The 20,682-nt window shown below is 36.9% G+C and overlaps 3 protein-coding genes across 3 annotated transcripts; 1 reads left to right on the forward strand and 2 right to left on the reverse strand.

The window, feature by feature from the left end:
• On the reverse strand, positions 646–4,587 carry LOC109722620. Its single transcript, XM_020250715.1, has 6 exons — positions 4,429–4,587; positions 2,630–2,761; positions 2,374–2,538; positions 1,962–2,084; positions 1,705–1,848; positions 646–1,304 (listed from the first exon to the last, which is right to left on the reverse strand). The coding sequence occupies exons 2-6, from the start codon at positions 2,753–2,755 to the stop codon at positions 849–851; spliced, it is 1,014 nt and encodes a 337-aa protein (XP_020106304.1). The 5' UTR covers positions 2,756–2,761; positions 4,429–4,587; the 3' UTR covers positions 646–848.
• Positions 7,451–9,890, forward strand: LOC109722386 (50S ribosomal protein L12, chloroplastic-like). Its single transcript, XM_020250436.1, is given in 3 exon segments — positions 7,451–7,650; positions 7,652–8,206; positions 9,524–9,890. Coding segments are annotated over 2 exon segments (570 nt in total). The 5' UTR covers positions 7,451–7,590; the 3' UTR covers positions 8,162–8,206; positions 9,524–9,890.
• On the reverse strand, positions 12,914–17,992 carry LOC109722621 (proline-rich receptor-like protein kinase PERK13). The gene is made up of 8 exons (XM_020250716.1): positions 16,609–17,992; positions 16,078–16,530; positions 15,899–15,985; positions 15,743–15,813; positions 15,580–15,656; positions 15,068–15,215; positions 14,601–14,762; positions 12,914–13,562 (listed from the first exon to the last, which is right to left on the reverse strand). The coding sequence occupies exons 1-8, from the start codon at positions 17,492–17,494 to the stop codon at positions 13,362–13,364; spliced, it is 2,085 nt and encodes a 694-aa protein (XP_020106305.1). The 5' UTR covers positions 17,495–17,992; the 3' UTR covers positions 12,914–13,361.

Raw genomic sequence — 20,682 nt, forward strand, 5'->3', positions numbered from 1 at the left:
AGAACAATAATTAAAAAAAAGTAAATGCGTATTTGGCGGTGATGGTGAAATATGTACGGAGTATATGTCTTTATTCTAAAAATGTTTTCTGAAGGCGGGAGATTAAATTCTGCACATGTATATTTACGGAATTTGATCTTTCAGCTTTTGCAGATGATGGGACGGTACTACGGAACCTGCGAGCAATAATAAGAATAATGATAAAAAAATACGTATTTGGTGTGGGTGAAATATCTATCTAGTATAATGGATTGATTGGCTCGATCGATAGATTCGGATTGGATAGTGCTGTGGATATACTTCATAATATAAGAATTAATATGTTGAGTTAATATTGTGTTAACTTAGTCCGTTCTATTATCTGATGTTAAGTTCGTTTATAGAAAGATAACAAACAAAAACAAAATCTATATTCTATGTTTACAAAAAAAAAAAAAGAATTAGAAAGTTCATTTCCACCTGAAAAGTATATTTGCTGGTAAAGTAAACTTTGATATGAAAAAATCACCATCTATTTTTGTTAGATGATAAGCTCTACTTTATGCATTCAGATTTTGTTCACAATGAACTTAGAGAGAGAAAAGAAGAGAGAAAATAACTTATTTAAGAGAATGTCCACAAAGCTGTGTGCGCAGGAATTCATGCTGAAAAAGAAATAACTCATGAGAATTCTAATCATATTACCCAAATTGCCATTAAACATACAACACTGCAAACAGTAATTGAGTTTATCATAATGTTACAGCAACTGTAACAAGAAGCTATAACCGTGTATGTTTAACTACTGCAATTGCTTCGATGAAAGAACGTACAGCAGGAGAAAGAATTTAAAATCTTACGAAAAGAGTTCAATGTACTGACACTCTTTCCAATCTTCTCCGATGCCTCGCGCTTCTTCTTTGTTGCCATCTTTCCTTTATATCGTTAACACTGGAAAGTACTAACTCTTTACTACCACTAACTGATCTTGCTTCAATGTCTTGCATCAGTTCTGCATCACTAATGGATCTTCGTAGCCGAGTGGCCTCAGCTAGAAGATCATTTATGAGCATTTCGGTGGTCTTTGTGGTGATCCCGCGAAGATACCATGAAATGGGCGGCGGAGGGACGATCGATGGCTGGATCAGCTGATCCAAGCTCACGAGAGATCCAACCCTCCCTTTACCTCCCGTGCATGTGTTATACTCTGCAAATGTCTTTGGCCTAAAAGGAAGGCAAGTTTGCTCGTCCACGAACAAAGGCTCTACTTTCCAGCAGCCCTCGAATCTTTCCATGAAACCCGATTTACCTTGCTTAAATTTTACCTGCGTAAGAGGAATCACATGGTATTCAAGTTTTGAAATGGTTGCTTCTTTTGCAGTTTCTTCCGAACTTAAAGTTTAAGAAATCCTACTATAATAACATAACTCTTTATTTTGCTCCATGAAATTCGAAGACTTTCTATTTCTCTTAAGAAGATTTCATCATTTTGCTCCTTCATCAATATTCTTTTAGCTCAAATCTATCACTTAACCCACAGGTCAATGGAGTGAACTGTAGGTTTTGAAAATATCAGGGGGGGAAATGTGAAAATCATGATGCTTATAGAGGGGTTTTCCTGCAGGTTAGCCTTCTTTTTTTTTAAACAAAAAAGAAAGAAAAAAATAAAGAACTTTCAGGAATTTAAATGATCACCGTTGATGAACTCATTATATTCATTCTTACAGTATGATCTTTCCGATTTTGATCGACGAAAACGTGCACTGCTATTGTTCCAGACCACCAAAGGAATCGCCATATTGCAGCCTGCTCCACCTCAACAACCTGCCTCTGGCCCTCGTCAACCAAGACCTTTCTTGAAATTACTTCCTAATAAGAGAGAAACACCAGAGAGTTACTCTCTTAGGGTTAAGAAACACAAGCTGAATATCTTATGAATGCAACATAGTCTGATACTTTATCTGATAAGAAAAAATACGTACCTTGATGTTTTTAAATACTCTTTTGTTTTCCGGATCAATGACAATATTATAGATTGCATCCGGCGGTAATCCAGCCTTAAATCTCACATTCAGGTTGCATAGAGACCCTTTTGGTACACTGACCTGAAACAAGTTCACAAAGAACAGTTAAATATATAATGTTTCTACTATTTTCATAGTCTCCAGCCACTTGCTTTATCGACAACTACGTCTGCAGAGATTATCAACTTGGTTATCTCAAAAGCATATTGAAATAAATTTACAGTATTATTATATATAATAAACTGATTTGCACTCAAACCTTTACTCGTTTTAGAAAGTAGTACTAAAGGAATAAGTTGAAACACAACGACAAAGATGCGGTCCAATCACTTACAACGAAGAAGTCTTCTCTGGTAGTTAATCACGTTACCTTAATTTCTGGGGGCTCATCAGACCAGTTTGAGTTACTTCGCCAAGCCTGAAGCTGCTTATCCAAGTCAACCTCGAAAGAAGAATCTGATTCTTCCTCTGTAGGCACAGCAGGTTTTCCAAAACCAGGAACATGATTGGTTTTCAACAACTGCTTCAGACGTAACTGGAGAATGAAATTTAGGTCGTATTAGCTATATCAAGTTCCAAATCATCATCAGCAGCAATGTACTTGGCATAATACCAAAAGGACTGACCTTCAGAGAGTTCTGAAGCTTCTGAGGAACCTGTGCGAAATAATTCAATGCTGGACTAGGCAGTCTTGGGCCCCCAGTTGATTTGGAGATGTTGGCATCGACACTTAATTTTGCTTTATCATCCATTAAAGCCTGAAATAGACCACCAAGCTCATAAGAAACTATAATAGTTATCTTCAAGAAAGTACATCAATTGTCCTTGGAAGTTTCTATTCTTTAAAATACAGAAATGGATTAATACTTCAGAAAAGTTGCAAACTAATCAAATATTTTGCATGATTTAATTGGCGAAACAGTCCACATGTTTGTTCGACTATTGAGACAGCTATGTACTGGGAAGAAACTGCAAGAATATAATAAGTGGACGAGGGTAAGAAAATTGATGAGGGCCAAAATGAAGAGTAACAAAAACCAACACCATTTTGTAGCTAGACTTTTCTCAACCTGTGGGTTTAGCTTCAGTTGCGATTAGAGATTCATCTTAATATCAACACCTTAGAAATATAATGGGTAAGGATCTCACTTACTACATAGGTAAAACTTGAAGGTTAAAAGAGAAGGAAAATCAGTGCCTTTGAAGATTTCCTTGAAAGTCGATCAGCATTTTCTTTTTCTTTTTTTTTAATTTGAGTAAAACCATCTATCAATCTAGATGGGAGTTATGTGGAATCTTGAAATGATAATGTGGTACAGTGCAACAATAAAATAGTTACAGTTTCATGGAATTCTAATAATTATTAGACCTAAGTGATTGTGTCAAAAATTGGTACTTTCCCTACATGAACATTATTAGATGCCAACTAACTAATTTCCTGAGCCTACAAAAGAGAATGGAAATTACTGTTCACAATAAGTAGGTGCCAGATTCGTGGACATTACCTGATCAACTAAAGTGCTGATGGATTAAATCAAGCAAACTTCAACAAATACATTTCTCCTAAAGAATGCTTTCGAACAGAAAAGAAATTCGTTATATTGTCCGAATTTGATTAAGAGATAGAATACATATGACCTCTAAATCAATTTTTTGGGGCATATGATAAATCTAGTAACCCAAATGCATTATCGTGAAAAATTGCGATAGGTTAAACCAGAAAAGAAAAATCTCATCCTGCACAAGTTATTACTGTATAACCAATCCTACATCCAAACAAACCCTTAAAGCCGAGGTAAAACTTCAACAAGTACCGAGAAAACGACTCAGATGTAACCAACCTAAAAAATACTCCTCGTTTCTCTAACAGTGAACAAACAAAGCAACAAAAGAGTCACTTTTCCAAATTATGTATAGGGCAAGTTAAAAATGAATTATCGGAACGTTTTACCAATCGAAATTTCACTATTTGCAGTTTACAAGGTTACTCGGCAACATGGAAGTACTCTCGACCAATCGAAATTTCAACAAAAACACTTCTTGTTTCTCCAAAGTGCTTTTGAAAATGCTTCTGGAGGAAAGGAAACTAAAGCAAAACCTTAGCAACTTTGAGAATCAGCAATAGAACCATAAAATGGAAAAAGAATTGAAACAAGCCCTAATTCAAATTTACACTTTATTCAATAAACACAATCAAATCCTACTCAGAGTTTAATGCCATATTATTGGAGGCGACCACCGATCGAACAGAGAAACACAATTCGTTCAAATTGTTTCATGCAAATTGATTCACCTTTGCACAATTCAACTAGGGCAATTTACGCATCAAAATTAATCAAAAATTCCCAAATTCACAAGCAAATGATTCAAAAACTAACTAAAATTAATAAAAAAAAAAAGCAGCTTTTGCAACGAGAAATCGTACCTCACGAGCATGTAGGGTGGGTTCAAATCATCTTCTCCTCTGAGCTGCGAAATTTGGAGTTGATGTATAGAGCGATTTGGTAGGTAAGGTAAAAGAGAGAGAGAAAAAAAAAAAAAGAACGCGAAAGCGAGACGAGGAGTAGCGAAAACGGGAACGGAACGGAACGGAATCTTCCTTGAATGAGCGAATCTCCGTCCACAAACCCAACGGGTCAAGTAGGGCGGCCCTTTTTTTTTTAGAAAATATTTTTATAAATTTTTATTTTTTTATTTTTTTTTTCTGACTTTTAAAAATGTATATTTTTTTCTTGAAATTTTAAAAATATTTTTAAAAGTGTGACATAAATGGAGATGGCAAAATAACCAAATTACCTTTACTTTTCTGTAACACCCCCAATAGTTCCACATCGGGTGGAATATTGATTCCGATCAGTTTATATAAGGCTTCGCACGCTGGTTATAATAATTGTGATTAAGCATTTTGGGCCGATGATTTGGACTCAACGAGTTATTATTGCTGGCAGATCAGATCGTTACATTTGGTATCAAAGACGAATACCAGCCGGAAGGCTACGCCTGGTAATTCTGTGATTCCGATCAGTTTATATAAGGTCTCGCACCCTAGTTATAATAACTGGGCTTAAGCCATGTTGGCCCGGTGAAAAAAATAATTTTTTAATATATTTCTGTCATTTTAAAAAATATTTTGATATAAATTATAATAAATAGATGAAATAATAATAGTATCTTGATGGAGGGGGACTAAATGTAACAATATGAAATGTTGAGAGAATAAAATATAATTTTTTTGAAAGTTAGGAAGAAAAAGTGAAAAGACGAATATTTATAAGGGAATTTTTTATAAGGGTTAAATTTAGCCTTTTTTAAGGTCAGTAACTTATTTTCAGGTCGGACGTTTGCTCATTTATCTATGACTACTATTCAAAATTTTTAAATTTATTTAAAATTATCAAAATATCTTTCTAAACTTATATTTTATTAGTAAATCTTAAAAGTTTAGGTATATTAAATGGATTTTTGAAAATTAATTAAGACGTTTTGATCAATCGTGAATATATTAGATACTTTGAAATTTTGAAAGGTATATTTGATATTATCCCTTTTAAGTTAAAAATAATTTTCAATTAAACTCAAGTTTAGATGAGAATTATTTTTCTCACTGTCGTTTGTTTAACAGAAAGTTAATAACAAAATACTTAAAAAATGAAAAAAAATATAACTAGTGATTTTTTTTTTTTTTAGTAGATCACTTGCCACCATTCAAGATAAGATCGATTATAATATTTTGAAAAAGTAAAGTTAGGGATTTAACTTTTCTCAGAGGCCGTAGTTGTCTCTACTATATACACTTAATTAATCCCACTTTATGAATGAAGCAGATAGCTTGCTATCTATTTTTTAAAAAAAAAAAAAAAGTAAAATTAGGGACGTATTTAATTTACATAAATCTAACAATAGAAGTAGATATTAATAATTGAAAATAACTTTAACCTTCTTTAACTTTGATAAAATAAACAAACCCTAAATAATAAAAACTTAAAAAAATTGCTACACGAAATCGCCTTGCCATTAGGGTCTTGTATACAACACTAATATCATATCATTCATGTATCAATCAATCAATCAAATCTCTGAGAGAAAAAATATAGCAAAAATATTTGTTTAAAAATTATTATGAAGTGGATGAAACTCATGACCAAAGTTTGATTGATTAGTTACACAAATGATGACATTATAGGCTTTTTCCTTGCCTCTTGCCTCGTAGCAACAAGAAAGCTTACTACACGTCAGACACAACACATCATCGATATCCGATCAATTTTTTTTTTTCAGAAAAATTACAATAAAAGTTTTTTTAAAAAATTATGGTAAGATAAATAAATTTAACATAAATTTTAAATATAATTCTAGTAGTTTTGTATTTTCTTACTTTAATATCTTGTTGTTTAAAGTGTATCAATTTTTTTTTTTCGTCACCCCCTTCGTTAACTTTTCGTTAAATAATATACAAAAAAAACTTCAGATACCTTACTTATAGTTTATTGAATATTCACTTAAATACCTTTTAATTTTAACTTTGTTTATCGAAAAAAATAAATAAAAGGGATAACAAAAAAAAATAAAATAAAATCAAAGGGTACGAAAGTAATACACTTTAAACCACATAATATTGAAGTAAGAAAGTGCGAAATTACAGAGAGGTGATATTTGAAGTTTTTCCAAAAATTTAAGAAAAAAAATTTAATTGATTAGAGAGGTATGCACATGACTCGTATGACAACTATATTTTAGAAGGTTTTTTTTGCATTTAGCCTCTTAACAATTTATTTTTGCCGATAGCTCTATAAAATTTATATTTACAAAATTAGTACTATCTCTGCCACGTGAGCACCATGATGAGAGTTTAAGTTGAACACGGTGAATCATTCGCCATGTTCAAATACATTAAATTAGTCCCTGTGTTCAAGCGTTATTTATAATCCCATCCGCACGATCTCTCTCTCCCCCTCTCTCTCTCTCTCCTCCCGAGCTTTTTCCATCTCTCTTTGTGCCCCCTCCTCGAACTCTCTGCCGCAGCCATTCGTCACCCGCTGCATCCCCTCTCTCCTCCTCCACCTCCTCCTCCTGTACCGTCCTTCATGGTGGTTTTTTTTATGATCTCTGAGGTCTCATAGAAAACCCACCATCAGCACACATCCACAGTGACTTGGCGGTTAAAGGGATACAAGGGAAAACACGGTAAATCATTCGCCGTGTTAAAATACGGTGAATTATTTATCATATTCAACTTAAACTTTTTTTTTTCAATATGCCGCTTATGTGACGCATACATAGTCGAGATAGAGTAAATTTTATAAATATAAATTTTATGAGACTATTTGTGAAAGAAAAAAAAATGTTAAGCAGTTAAATGCAAAAAAAAAAAAAAAAAAAAAAACCTATTTTAGACAGTAGGATAGTGCGCGAAGTAACAGCCACCCACTCCTCCCAATATATCACCCCCACACACCCAAACTTCTAAAACCCCCGACCCTATCTCCTTATCTTATCCCCCTCCTCCTCACTCTCCCACTCTCGAACCCGAGCGAGGAGAAGAAGAAGAAGAAGAAGAAGAAGAAGAAGAAGAGGAGGAAGAGCAACAATGGCGACGACGCTCTCCTCCGCCCTCTCTCTCTTCACCTACTCCTCCGCCTCCCCCTCCCCCTCCACCCCCGCCANCCACCCCCTCCTCCCTCTCCTTCCGCCCCCAAACCCTAAATTTCCCCTCCCACTGCCGGCTCCGCCGCAGCAGCGCCGCCTCCGCCGCCGCCGTGTCCCCGAAGATCGAGGAGCTCGGCGACGCCATCGCTAACCTCACCCTCGCGGAGGCCCGGGGCCTCGTCGACCTCCTCCAGGACCGCCTCGGCGTCTCCGCCGCCGCCTTCGCCCCCGCCGCCGTCGCCGCAGCACCCGGCGCCGCCGCCGACGCCGCCGCGGCCGCCCCCGCCGTCGAGGAGAAGACGGAGTTCGACGTCGTCATCGAGGAGGTCCCCAGCAACGCGAGGATCGCCACCATTAAGGTCATCAGGGCGCTTACGAACCTCGCGCTCAAGGAGGCTAAGGACCTCATCGAGGGCTTGCCGAAGAAGTTCAAGGAGGCCGTGTCAAAGGAGGAGGCGGAGGAGGCGAAGAAGCAGCTCGAGGAGGTCGGGGCGAAGATCTCCGTCGTTTGAGCTTCGGGACGAAGTCCGAAGAAGAGGACGAGAACCGATGTTTAGGTTTAATACCTTTACTCTTCAATTTCGATACAATTTTGTTCCTACGATGCGGTGATGAGCTATTCTCCAAGTTTCTTCTTGTTTCATAATTGTTTCTATCTACTTTTCTCTTGTAATTTTGTAATTTCGAGTTGATTTGTGTTCAATTATGTTACATTTTACTTGGAAGTTATTCTCAATCTACTTATTCGTCTTCCTTGTGATTTGTCATTATCAAAAATGATTGCTTTGAGATGTCCCTACCGCTGTCCATTGCAGATAATGATGCACAAACTATGCCATTTCAATTGAAACCCCAAGTGCGATTTGATTTGTGTCAAGTTGAGTAATTTATTACTTTAATGTCATCGTAAAAGTGCACAAATTTTAGGCTCTTATGTTGGTGATATTTATGTAAAATAGGTTGTGCATCTTTTGGATTTTGTGCCAATTATTAGAAATTAGAAAGTAGAGCACGCGTAATGGAGTTATTACAGCTAAAGTCTGCGGAAGGCACGTACAGAGATGCCTTTGATATTGGTAGAATATTACTTTACGGAGTATTCATTTCCGCAGAGATTGGAAACATTACATGAGTGTAAATTTAATATTGGAGAATTACGTGGTTAAATTGTATATTTTTGTACTCTTCAATCTCTACATGCACAAAATTTTCCTCTTACCATAACGTGCTGTTCAAGAGCTATTACAGAATTATGACCCTTTTGTTTCAGCGTATAATTCTGGATAAGTAGGTTCTTAAGATGAACATAACTGGCTCACTTCATATTTATTTGTGTGTTGTGTTGCCATTGTCAATCAAATAAAGGAGTAAATTTGGTATGTAATGTTCTGGGAGTGGGAGTGCTACTTTTATGGTATAATGTTATTATTAATTTTCTGTTGCATTTAGTGCAATGCAGTAAGAAATAATGGAGTGACATCTCCGTTTGCTATTTTGAGCCACTGTATTTTTCTCTTTGTATTCCTGTATATATATCTGTTCAAGATAAATATTTCATTTCGTTCTTGCACTCTTGGTCGAAATGTAGTATCTGTGATATGTATAACCTTTTATTGCCGTTGCTTGTGTTGGTAATATAACATTTTTCTTTCAGTGGGCTGCAAACACCTGCTTTGTTGGTCGAATGTTTGAGTTATGGTCATTGATCAATCGATATAAACAGTAAGGAAGGATCTAGTTTTCACAACATGTGGATGAGAGAAATAGAGTATGAAGTACTAATATTGCGTGATCGCATGCCAATGTTGTTTTTCTTGCAAGTCCTGTTTTGCGGCCGCGGAATTTTTATTCTGACAACGACAATTTTTCTGTAGGGTATAATCCATTGGATCCTTCAGCTACAATCACATTTACGGACAATTGAAGAACATCACCACAAGTGGAGGTGCTTTTTCATGAAGCCTGAGACGCCTAGATGTAGATGCTTTTTCCTTCTAGCCAGTTTGTATTTGGGTTTCCAATTTATGATTTTGGCGAGTTACATATTCAATGATCGAAGTATTCAGTCTTGTGAACTCCCTCTTTTTAACTTGTGGAATTCAGAAGCTTGTTGCATATCTCATGTTGATTTTTCGCCTCTTCGTCCGTTAAGCTTCCATCTACAGTTCAATTTGCAATATGATGATACACTCAGATATCTTAGTTAATTTTGAATCATGATTTGTTATTGATTTGTTGAAATGTATTTGCCCGTGACTAGTTATTTGATGCTTCCATGACTGCTAATTTGTGTTTCTTTTTTTCTTTTTTGTTGTATTAATGTAATTGTCAGATTGGGAGCTTGATTGTATAGACTAGTTATTGAATTTTTTTACAGTTCAATCCTTCAGATATTTTTTTTTTCAATTTTTAAATATTAGATTTTTTTTGTATTACAAAATCTTTCATAGTTAGTGTGTATCTATGTCCAACTCTTGCGAGAAACGCTTTAACATAGCTGTTGATTCATAAACTTCTCTTCTGTTTGGTAATGCTTTTGACATAGCTTTTGATTCATAAACTTCTCTTCTGTTTGGTAGTGCTTTTGTTTCGCTCTAAATTGATTTTGCATGAAGCTGTGCTGCTTCTGATTCCTCTGAAATCCAAATTTACTGCTTATCGCTGCGTACGGTGAGTTGGTGCTTCTGCATGGCCTAGTGATTCTGTGTACTGAATAGGCTCTTAACCTAATTGATATGAATGCTTATTGTCTTTTACAGTGCATTGCTCTGCAGATGTAAAGAATTAATGGTATCTGAAAGATATCTGAGAGCAAGTTCCGAAAGATTTATTTTTTAAAATTTTTTTTCTCAGCCATCAAATCAAATTATCTGCTAACACTTTTCAGAAAGAAGCTGAGAAGCATCTTTTAAACTTCTTGAGACAGAAAACACACTGCCTTATGCATCAGCAAATCTGCAGCTCTGTGTAAATGCTCATTAACATTCTTCTTCTTTTTTTGTACATTCTTCTAAAGAGAAAAAGAGGAATGTTGCATTTCCCTCATTCTCAAGGTTCCTAATGTTTGATAACTTGTTGTTAACGCGCTATTAAGGTCCTAATATCTGCCTAATACAGTCACAAAATTCCATCTCTCCTGCTTCAAAGCAATCCAAGACCCCATCTACCCCCTCAAAAGGGTAAAGAATCATACAGCTTTACCTAAGGAAAAGAAAAGCAACCTAAATTTTTAGGGCTTGTTTGGTTCAAGGGTAGAATTGGAATGGATAATGGAATGAGAATGAATTTGAATGGTAATTGGAATGGCCCACTCCCCCGAAACGTTTGGTTTATTTGTGGATTGGGAATTGGAATGAGTTATTCACATTTCATTGTTTGGTTCGTATAAACTAAAAAAATTATAGGATACTATAATACTAATTTTACTCTCAAATATAAATTTATATTATTTAAAATTTATGAAAAATATAATACTATTCTCTAATAAGTTTTTCAAAAAAAATATCAAATTTATTTTTAAAAAATTTTATTCATGTGGGTTAGGAATAGGGTTTTGAGAGATGATAGGGTTTTTTTTTTTTTGATGAGAAAATGGTGAAGAGAAGGAGGGTGAGATGGTCACATAAGCTTCGAGGACTTAGTGGGCTTCCGGAATGAAACCTCAATCCGGGCTAAAAAACCGGAATCAAGTTGAAGGCTAATGGGCCATTCCCATTCCAGTCCGGAATAGAAATCTCAAACCGATTTATGCAAACCAAACAAAATTAACCGGATTTGATCAAATCGATTCTCATTTCATACCCAAAGTGGATGAACCCCTTAGTTCAGCTCACACTATTGGATTTATAGCATTTCTAAAGCATAGCATTTAAAGCTTGTTTGAGACTAACCTTTAGCCTCACTCAAAGCACAACAAAGCCACTACAAAGAAAACACCTACACCCATCACACAAGGAAACATCTAAGCAACTCTCTCTCTCTCTCTCTCTCTCTCTCTCTCTCTAGTGGATGCTAGAAGAGAAGGAAGAGAGAGAATTTAGAAGCATGTCATCCCTCAAACAACCAATGGTGGTGTACCCACAAAACACGGTAGCTCAGCATCCATCCAACCCCAAAAGCTCGTTCACGACAGTCTTCGTCGTGTTGGGCGTTATTGCTGTTATATCTGTCATCTCTTGCTTCGTCGGGCAGATATGCGCCCGCCGCTACTTGCGGCCTAGGCACCGTCGAGATCATTTTCACAGCTCTAAAGTCGACATGGAACATGGATTGGAGCCTGGTGTTCCGACAGCAGAACACATTGGAAGTGGCAGGGCCGCAGAGCATCATATGAAAGCAACAGTGGCTGCCAGTTCAAGTGGCATCGCAGCTGCGCCAGCTCCCCGAGTTTGATTTCCTGAAAAGCTTTGATTTGAACGTGAACAAAACCTATACATTATGCCGTCAATTTGTTTAAAAGTTCTGCATTTTATTCCCTACAAAGCACACATTTTGCAATTCTTATCTATAGGTTTTCATATCAAGAGGGTAAAGTGCGAGGTGCGATGTATCCTGAAGGTTATTTGTGTTTCAGCTTTCCTTTTTTGCGTCCACACGCCATTTCACAGAACTCAGGAAATTTCAAAATCTCTGATTCTACATTTCTAAGAAGTAAGATAATGATGGACATGTTGTGAATTCTTCAAACTAGGAATGGTCAATATACAGTAGAATTTTCACTGCGAGTTTTCTTCTTTTTTTTTTTTCCCCTCATGTAATTAGTGATCATTCATAATAACTACCCAAAATAAAGTATATGCTCTCTGTTGGCCATAGTTCTGTAAATGCAGGTACAGGTTGGGAAAAAAGGTGCAATGTTAGCTGATTTTACATACCAATTAAATACCACAATTACTGAAATATTTGTATAAGATATGCAATAAGCTTTTCGCCTACCATCTTCGCACTTAATCATTTTTCTTTTCCTGCTTGAAATAGATGTGATTAAGCTTTGAATCACTTTGATTGCCTTGTTCCAATTAGACTTTCACACAATCTCAATTTGGTATTTAAAATCTAAACAGATATTCCATTTAATATCAAGCAGGACTTTGAAAGAGGTTATATTTATGTGTTTGTTTTTATCGATTTCGAAAGAGGTTTAAGGTACAGATAGATGATAACAAGGACATATAATTGGAACAATTATGGTGAAACTTTAAGATACACAATATCCAAATAGTATTTTGGTGTAGAAACCATGTAATTATCTCAATGTACCAAGAAGAAACTTTACCTCACAAAAGAAATGTTTTACAGCATGGAAAAAAAAAAAAAAAAATCCTTATCTCAGCAAGATCATGGTTTGAAGGGTATCTTCAACCTTTCAAATTACAGTTATAGGCCTTCCTCTGAACAGCATATTAAAAAAAAGTTAATGACGAAAAGGAAGCCGAGGGCTAACGAATACAAATTCTCTGCAAACCATTCTGTCACTTTGTTCAGTTCATATGCGCTTCCGGTAATCAATCCACATGCATGCTTCTACCTTCCACATAAAACCATTGGACTCTCATCGAAAAGCTTATAGCTATTTCGCTCCGACGCTATGTTATCCCCTCATTTATAGAATGTCATCTGATTCTTCGGTGCCTTTATATCTTTTCACAATTCAGCTCTCCAAGATCACGAGAACCCGACAATATATAGGTTTCCTCTAGAGGTTGGACATTTTCACTTGTGCGACAAGTTCCTCTGCTCGTGTGAATCAGAGTGATCATATTCTGAGCTGTAGACATCGCTTTCAAATGCCATTCTGCGGAAGTTTTGAATGTCAGCGGAGTACTGACTCGAATTGTAAATTGTGCTCTGACCGTACTTAACCCCGTTGGAGAGGTCCGAGAGATTTCCCTCGCTATCCAATGCTCTCAACACCTGCGATGAAAGAGAAGATAGATTAGAAGGATCATTATCGACAAAGTGTGCGTCATCAACCTTCGCGCTTAGTTTCATTTTTGTTCTCAACCTTTCAACTATTAGAGTTAAAAAACTAATCTTTGCATTCCGCTACAAGATTAACCTTTCCGATGAATTACTTTTGTTAGATTAAACAAAAATGTCAACCATATCTAACCCATAAATAAGTAGTCCTACAACCAACTAGTTGACTAGTTGATTGGTACCTCTAACTCGAGGTTATAAATTCTGGGTTAAAAACATGCTTCATGCGTGAATGGATGCGTGTATAGTGCCTATGCGCTTCTTCAAAAAAAGAGAAACAAAAAACATCATTATGTCGACAGATTCATCTATTTTGATGGAGAAATTGAAGCAATACGATTTATCCTTACAGGAACCATGAGCAGGCACCAAAAGAATTTGATTATGGTAAAGAGCATAAATCTAAGATCAGAACTGCACTGTATTAAGACCGAGAAATAGTAATCCCCTTAGATACACAAACTTCCCTAATAACATTTGCAAATCCCACATTTCTATGTTCTTTTTCTTTCCCGATTTTATTGAGAATTGGGTATAAGATACAATGTTTATAGGAGACAAAGAACGCTTCGACATGAGTAAGGTCTCAAGGGTGCATCTATGCTTGTATTAGCATATTCTCGGTACCTTACTCATACCGAATATATATAACCCGAATCATGATATGTTGCTAGATGTACTCGGTGTATAAACACCCTATATAACAATATAATGTTCTTCCTACAAATAAAGGTTTCGACAAAAGTTTTGCTTTAAATTGGAAGCTACAGGCAGATAAGAAAGAGCAAATCAACCTCTCTTAGGCAAACTTGTTTAGACTAATCATTGAGAATATACTAACATAAAAACAAGTTAGAAGAATTTATTAGTTTTTTAGTATGAATCATAAAACATTCCGCAACCATATATAAGCAAATCTTCCACTAGAGAAGCAGATTTCTGGAAATTTATGAAGAACAAATATTGTGTTACCTGCATCATTCGAGGTCGGTTAGGAGCAGAATGGCGAACACAAGCAGCAGCTGCCTCGATCATTCTAAGCATTTCGCTTCTCGCAAAGTTGTTTCCGAGTGCTGGATCAACTAACTCTTTGAAATCGCCCGTCTCCAGAGCATGAACAAGGAGAGGCCGAGCCTGTACAAGGAAGAAGACCATCACCCACAAAAGAACTACTGCAGGAGAGAAAAATATGCTTCTATCTCAACCTTCTTTACTTTTTTAAGTATTTAGTGCGTAGAGAAGTGTTGTTTTTAATGTGAACATTTGTAAATAGCTAGGACACAAGAAAATATGTTCTTGTATTCGATGTGACAAAGTAATGCATTTTAGTATTCTCAGGCACAGAGAGCAGAAGGTAAAACAAAACATGTGCATTCTGTGTTTTCCCAACTTCACATTAAGAAGAAGATAAGAAGCAAAAGTGTGCAGTTTAGTGTTACCCATTCAACTAAACTTTCATCTCCCAAAGGTTGAGATATATCGACAGGTTTGCGCCCCGTTATCAGCTCCAAAAGCACAACTCCAAATGAGAAAACATCAGATCTGTCAGTTAATTTGCCGCTTGCTGCATATTCCGGTGCCATGTACCTGATTTCGATGAAATATCAATAACAAGCAAATCTGTACTTCAGAATGGTTGTACATTGCATCAGCGTAACTCATTTCGACAGCATAAAAATGCAATGCGTTAATTCCTCTTCAATATCACTGCCCTCGCAATAACTTAGCAAGAAAAGGTTAAATAGCATAACTACAAAGAATAAACTTACAGATGTGAAATAATAATATTGCAGTTCCAAGAATCAAAGGAAAAAAAGAACAATCTTTTAATCACTTAAAACATTGCAAGCTAAGAGGAAGGAAAAGACAACTAGGTTCAAAGTTACTCACCAAAATAAATTACTAATGAAAAGAAAAACTTTTTTTAATAACCTGCAAATGAATGACTCACCCAAATGTTCCCACAACACGCGTCGACACATGAGTGGAAGTGTCATTCGTTAACTTTGCGAGACCAAAATCTGCAACCTGTAGGTTATAAAAGCCAAAGAAAGGAACCACGATGTAAAGATATAACCCACTGTAGAGTTTTTAAGGAAAATAGCAGTACATACTTTTGCTTCAAAAGAGTCATCCAAAAGAATATTAGCTGATTTAATGTCTCTATGTATTATCCGAGGATGACCTGGAAATAAAGAACAAAAACAAACATGGCTAAGCTGGAGATTATCAGGTTCATGTATAGCAATGGTAAATAAAATGCTGCATACAATCTTCATGTAAATAAGCCAATCCACGAGCAGAACCGATAGCGATCTTCATTCTTTTTGGCCAATCCATTACAGGAAGCCCCTTTCCTGTTTGTAAGCACTAGATTGCTGTTAGTCCAAAGCTCCGTAATGCTCCATAAAGTTAAAAGAGGACTCAGAACATTTGTTAAAGAACTAACGATGTAAATGATGCTCGAGCGTGTTATTCGGGACAAACTCATAAACAAGTAACCGGTGATTCTCAGCTATGCAGTATCCTACGAGTGAAACGAGATGGCGATGATGAACACGGCTAATGATTTCGACTTCCGCCCTAAACTCCCTTTCGCCTTGCCCACTACCAACCTTGAGCTGCTTCACAGCGACTTGTCTCCCATCCGGCAATAAACCTTTGTAAACACAACCAAACCCACCCTCGCCAATTAGATTTCCCTGAGAGAACCCGTTCGTTGTAACCGATAACTCTTCGTATGTGAACCATGACTTGGACCCGCCAGGCTCTGGAGTACTCCCTATTTGATATCCGTGTCCGATGTAACTTCCGTACGAGGTTGCGGCACTCGGAGTCGACGGTGTATTCGAAGCATGGTATGTATCTGGTGGAGTGGTTCCCGGCCTATGATAATGCCCCTCTAAAATGGAATGTATAAACCAGTAATTAGTTTAGAGTAGGAACAAACAAGAATCAAATATGTATCATTAAACAATACCTGATTTCATCGAGGAACTATTCGGCGGAGGTTTATATTGGCCTGGAAAGGCGCCCACGCGATTCTTCTTCTTCTTCTGTGAGACGATAAAAAAAATTGCTGCCAATAGAATAAGAATGCCTGCGATGGCTATTCCAACAACAGCTCCGGGATTGAAACTACCCGTCGAAGGTGATGAATTGTTCGGGGAATCTTCTCGTTGAGTAGGAGGAGATCGAACGGCCGGTGTGGCGGGGCTGGGAGGGGTGGTCACCGGTTTTGATGGATTTGGCGGAGATCTAGCTAGAGGAGGTGACAATCGTACTTGCGGAGTTTGAGGAATGGGAAGGGGGGTGGATTGAGGGGGCGGAGGCAATGCGGCCGCGGGGGACGTAGGAGGGGCCACTGCAGCAGGTGGGGGCGGCGGTGGAAGAGTGATAGGCAGAGGAGGGGCTGGAGGAGTACTCGGCGGAGGAGGCGGCCCGGGAGATGGCGATGATTTAGGTGGAGGAGGAGGAGGGGAATTGGGAGGGGGTAGTGGGTTTAATGATGGGGAGGGCGGCGGCGGTGATTTTTCCGGCAATGGCGGCGGCGGTGAGGGGACCGGCAAGGACTTGGTAGGAGGAGGAGCGGCAGCAACTGGCGGAGGGCTTATGGGCGGAGGAGATTTCGATCCGTTTGAGATAGGAGGCGGCGGAGATGCCAAGGGAGGAGGCGGAGGGGACGAAGGCAAGCTTGAAGGCGGCGGGGACTTGGGCTCGGCAGGCGGTGGACTTGTTGGAGATTCGACAAGAGAGCCCGAAAATGGGGGACGTGGGGTATGGTCATCGGATTTCGGAGGGGGAGACGACGAATTCAAACCCCCTCCCGGAGGAGAGGATTTCGGAGACGGCGTCGATTCCGACATCTTAACAACTTTTCGTCAGCTAATTACATCGCCCATTCGCATTCATGTCTAAGAATACTTTTCTAAACCTAGCTAAGTATCAAAAGACAACAATAACAACAAGAGAACCTCAATCTCGACAATTACCCTTAAATTCCACAAAAAGTTACCACATTGACACAACCTAATCACAAAATGTACACATTCCTAGCAATATAGACCTACTTCATTTACAATATGTCTTCGAAATTGTTGTAAAAATCCGAAATAACACAGAGAGGATCAAATTAAAGCCAAAAAACTGTATCAAGAGCTCAAAAATCTTATAATGCAAGAGATTAAGAAGCGAAGATCGTTCACCAGATTACGGGATGGATTTGCCGAAGGGGAGATGCGAACGAATGGTGTCTAGGGTTTTCTTTGTCCCCACAAAAATCAAGGGAAAAAAAAAAGAAAAGAAGGGAGAAAAATGCGGGGGATCGTCCGTGGATGGGAAAGCGAGTACGGGGTTTGCGTTAACCGATTACGAAACCCTAAAATTTCTCCGCCCCCTCTCGTTCGCTCTTTTTGCTAATCTTTTTAGCCCGCGCAAAGCCTAACGGGCATTAACGGCTACTACATTTTTTTAAGAGAAACTGGGTGTACCACGTCATCCGTAGACCGCGCCAATAGAAAATAAAAGAGATCTATCTCGTTTGGTTGAAAATATTGAATGGTTTGCGCACGCGAATATGCGGTAATTGATCTTGTTAAAGTAATTTTTTTATTAGGATAAATTGCACATTTGGTCTTCAAACTATGGGGCGGGTGACAATTTGGTCTTTGAATATTAATTTGATATCATTTCCCACTCAAAATTTTTGTATTTTTGCAATATTAAGATGCTACATCACTTTAATATTATTGATTCATCTATATTTAATCAACTAAATTAGGTTATAGGATTTGATTATAGTAGTTCTAAAAATTCGAGCTAAAAAGAATAACAAATTAAAGTTTGAGAACCAAATTGTCATCACTTACCATAGTTTGAGGACCAAAATGTGCAATTTAGCCTTTTATTATTGTATGGGCATTAAAAATTTAAATTGTGACTAAATATAACATATTTTTTCTGATTTTATCAAATGTTGTTTTAGCAACAGCAATTTTTTAAAAAATTAAATGATAAAACTCTATTGATATTTTATATCTTCGTTGAAGCTCCTATCTCATAAAACCTTCCAAATGCCTATATTGATATACTATTCAAAAAGCTTGGTCTCAAACCCTATAGTGAGAGAATGATAGTATACCACTGCTTTATTTTTTTTTTATATATAAATCTTATTTTTGAAAAAGCTTAAAAGTATACAAATGAAATTTTTTAAGATTATTTTAATATAAAACTACATATAGTCTTTGATTATATATTATTTTATTATGTAATTCAAAATAATTAGTAAGGTACAAAATCGATATGAAATATCTGTTCTACATAAGGCTTTTTTTGCCACTCACGGAAAGTTCATTATTTGTTGTTAATATGTTGGTATAATTTTTATGTCACTTTGGACGTTACGTTTATAAATAAATCAAAAAATTGTTGCATGCTTTTCTCTTCTTTGTTTTCTTCCCTTAAGGTTCCTTACGTACTTCTTTCTCCTATTATCTTCTACAATCTTTATTCCTTAATGGCTACTCATCAAAATTCCTGAGGATATTTACGATGAAGTCAACCTACTCGGTGTTATATGACGGAGCCACGAGAGACGCTCGTGCTAGTAAGATTTGAAGACTCCGTATATCACAAAGTATTTTACTGGCTCGTAGGCTCCTGACTACAGATAATCTTCTAAAGAGAGGATGGACTGATAACACGATATGTGTGCTATGTGGGACAGAGGAGGAAACTATTGACCACTTATTTACTCGATGCGTGTTTCCAAGCTTTCTAATGGCAATGACTTTGGAGAATGTTTAGTAAGTGATTTGGTTGATGACGTGACTTTGGTCTAGGATAGATGGACGAGCAGGAAAGGCTCGCTATCTTTAAGCTCCGAGCCAATCGATTTAATAGCCAGTTGGTGGGTCATTTGGAAAATTAGGAACGGTACAATTTTCAGATTGATCAAGCCAGGTCCCTTTCTAGGAATCCGTAAGATTGAACAGCTTACGAATCAATGGGTGGAATTTCTTTCAGGAGATTAGTGTGTTTTTTTTCCGTCCCGTTCGAGGCCCTTGTTGTTTCATCCCTGTAGCTTAGTTCACTTTTCCAATAAATGAAGCGGGTAGCATTCTACCTTTTTCTCTTAAAAAAAAAAAAAGAATGAAAACGGAGTTGTATAATTTCTACCGAGTCACAGTCCAAAATTAATGTAATGGATGTTGAAATATTGTAATTGGCTTCAAAAGTTTGGATGCCATATGACTTCACAAAGGGCAAATTACATCAATGCAAGTTATAACATGTTTTATTAATCTTTAAATTATCCTTCATAAAGTTATGTTCCACGTGTTTTCTGTGTCAAAGATTTCGTATTATTTTTTTTTCTAATACATAAAAAAAAATTTCGCAAATGTAGAGACGCAGAAGAGACAAACTATGAAATTATACTAAATATATCCTTGTATGAAAGCAACAATCAAATGAAGTAATATGCTATTCCTAGTAATGTTGCTTTCATGATTCAAATATCTCATTTATTCCTCACCAAGTAGGGAAGTGGAAATTTGACAAACATTATTGACCACAAAGGAATAAGAAGCTATGTTTACACTGGATATAGTTTGCCTTATTGAAAAGAATAGCCATTAGTAATGTCTACATTCATCTAATTCAAGAGCCTTTTAAGCCTTTTGGGTCTACTTTTGGGTCTACTGATGTGCTTATTGCACTAGAGAATTTCTGGGAGAAGCTTCTAGAAAAAGTCTACTCCTAAAAGTAAAATAAATAGGAGTTAATATCATTGCAATTGCCATTACAAAAGTAATTAGCATTTTTGGCATTAAAAGATATTTTGTACTAGTAATTAGTCCAAAGAATACTACAAATTCCGCAACAAAACCACTCATTCCTGGCAATGCAAGAGAAGCCATCGAGAAGCTACTGAACATGGTAAATATTTTTGGCATTAGGATAAGATATCTCTTCCATTTCTTTGAGATAAACAAGGTGTGTTCTATCACAACTCGTGTTCACGCCAAGAAAAAAAGTGCAGCCCCAATAA

The sequence above is a fragment of the Ananas comosus genome, linkage group 16, assembly GCF_001540865.1.
Source record: "Ananas comosus cultivar F153 linkage group 16, ASM154086v1, whole genome shotgun sequence".
Taxonomy (NCBI): Eukaryota; Viridiplantae; Streptophyta; class Magnoliopsida; order Poales; family Bromeliaceae; genus Ananas; species Ananas comosus.

Coding starts and splice junctions, on each gene's coding strand:
- LOC109722620 (XM_020250715.1), bottom strand. CDS start 2,755: ATGGATGATAAAGCAAAATTAAGTGTCGATGCCAACATCTCCAAATCA. Junction 2,539..2,629: donor AGCTTCAGAACTCTCTGAAG/GTCAGTCCTTTT, acceptor TTCATTCTCCAG/TTACGTCTGAAGCAGTTGTT. Junction 1,305..1,704: donor AAAATCGGAAAGATCATACT/GTAAGAATGAAT, acceptor CCTCTTACGCAG/GTAAAATTTAAGCAAGGTAA.
- LOC109722621 (XM_020250716.1), bottom strand. CDS start 17,494: ATGTCGGAATCGACGCCGTCTCCGAAATCCTCTCCTCCGGGAGGGGGT. Junction 16,531..16,608: donor TAGTTCCTCGATGAAATCAG/GTATTGTTTAAT, acceptor ATTCCATTTTAG/AGGGGCATTATCATAGGCCG. Junction 15,657..15,742: donor ATGACTCTTTTGAAGCAAAA/GTATGTACTGCT, acceptor TATAACCTACAG/GTTGCAGATTTTGGTCTCGC.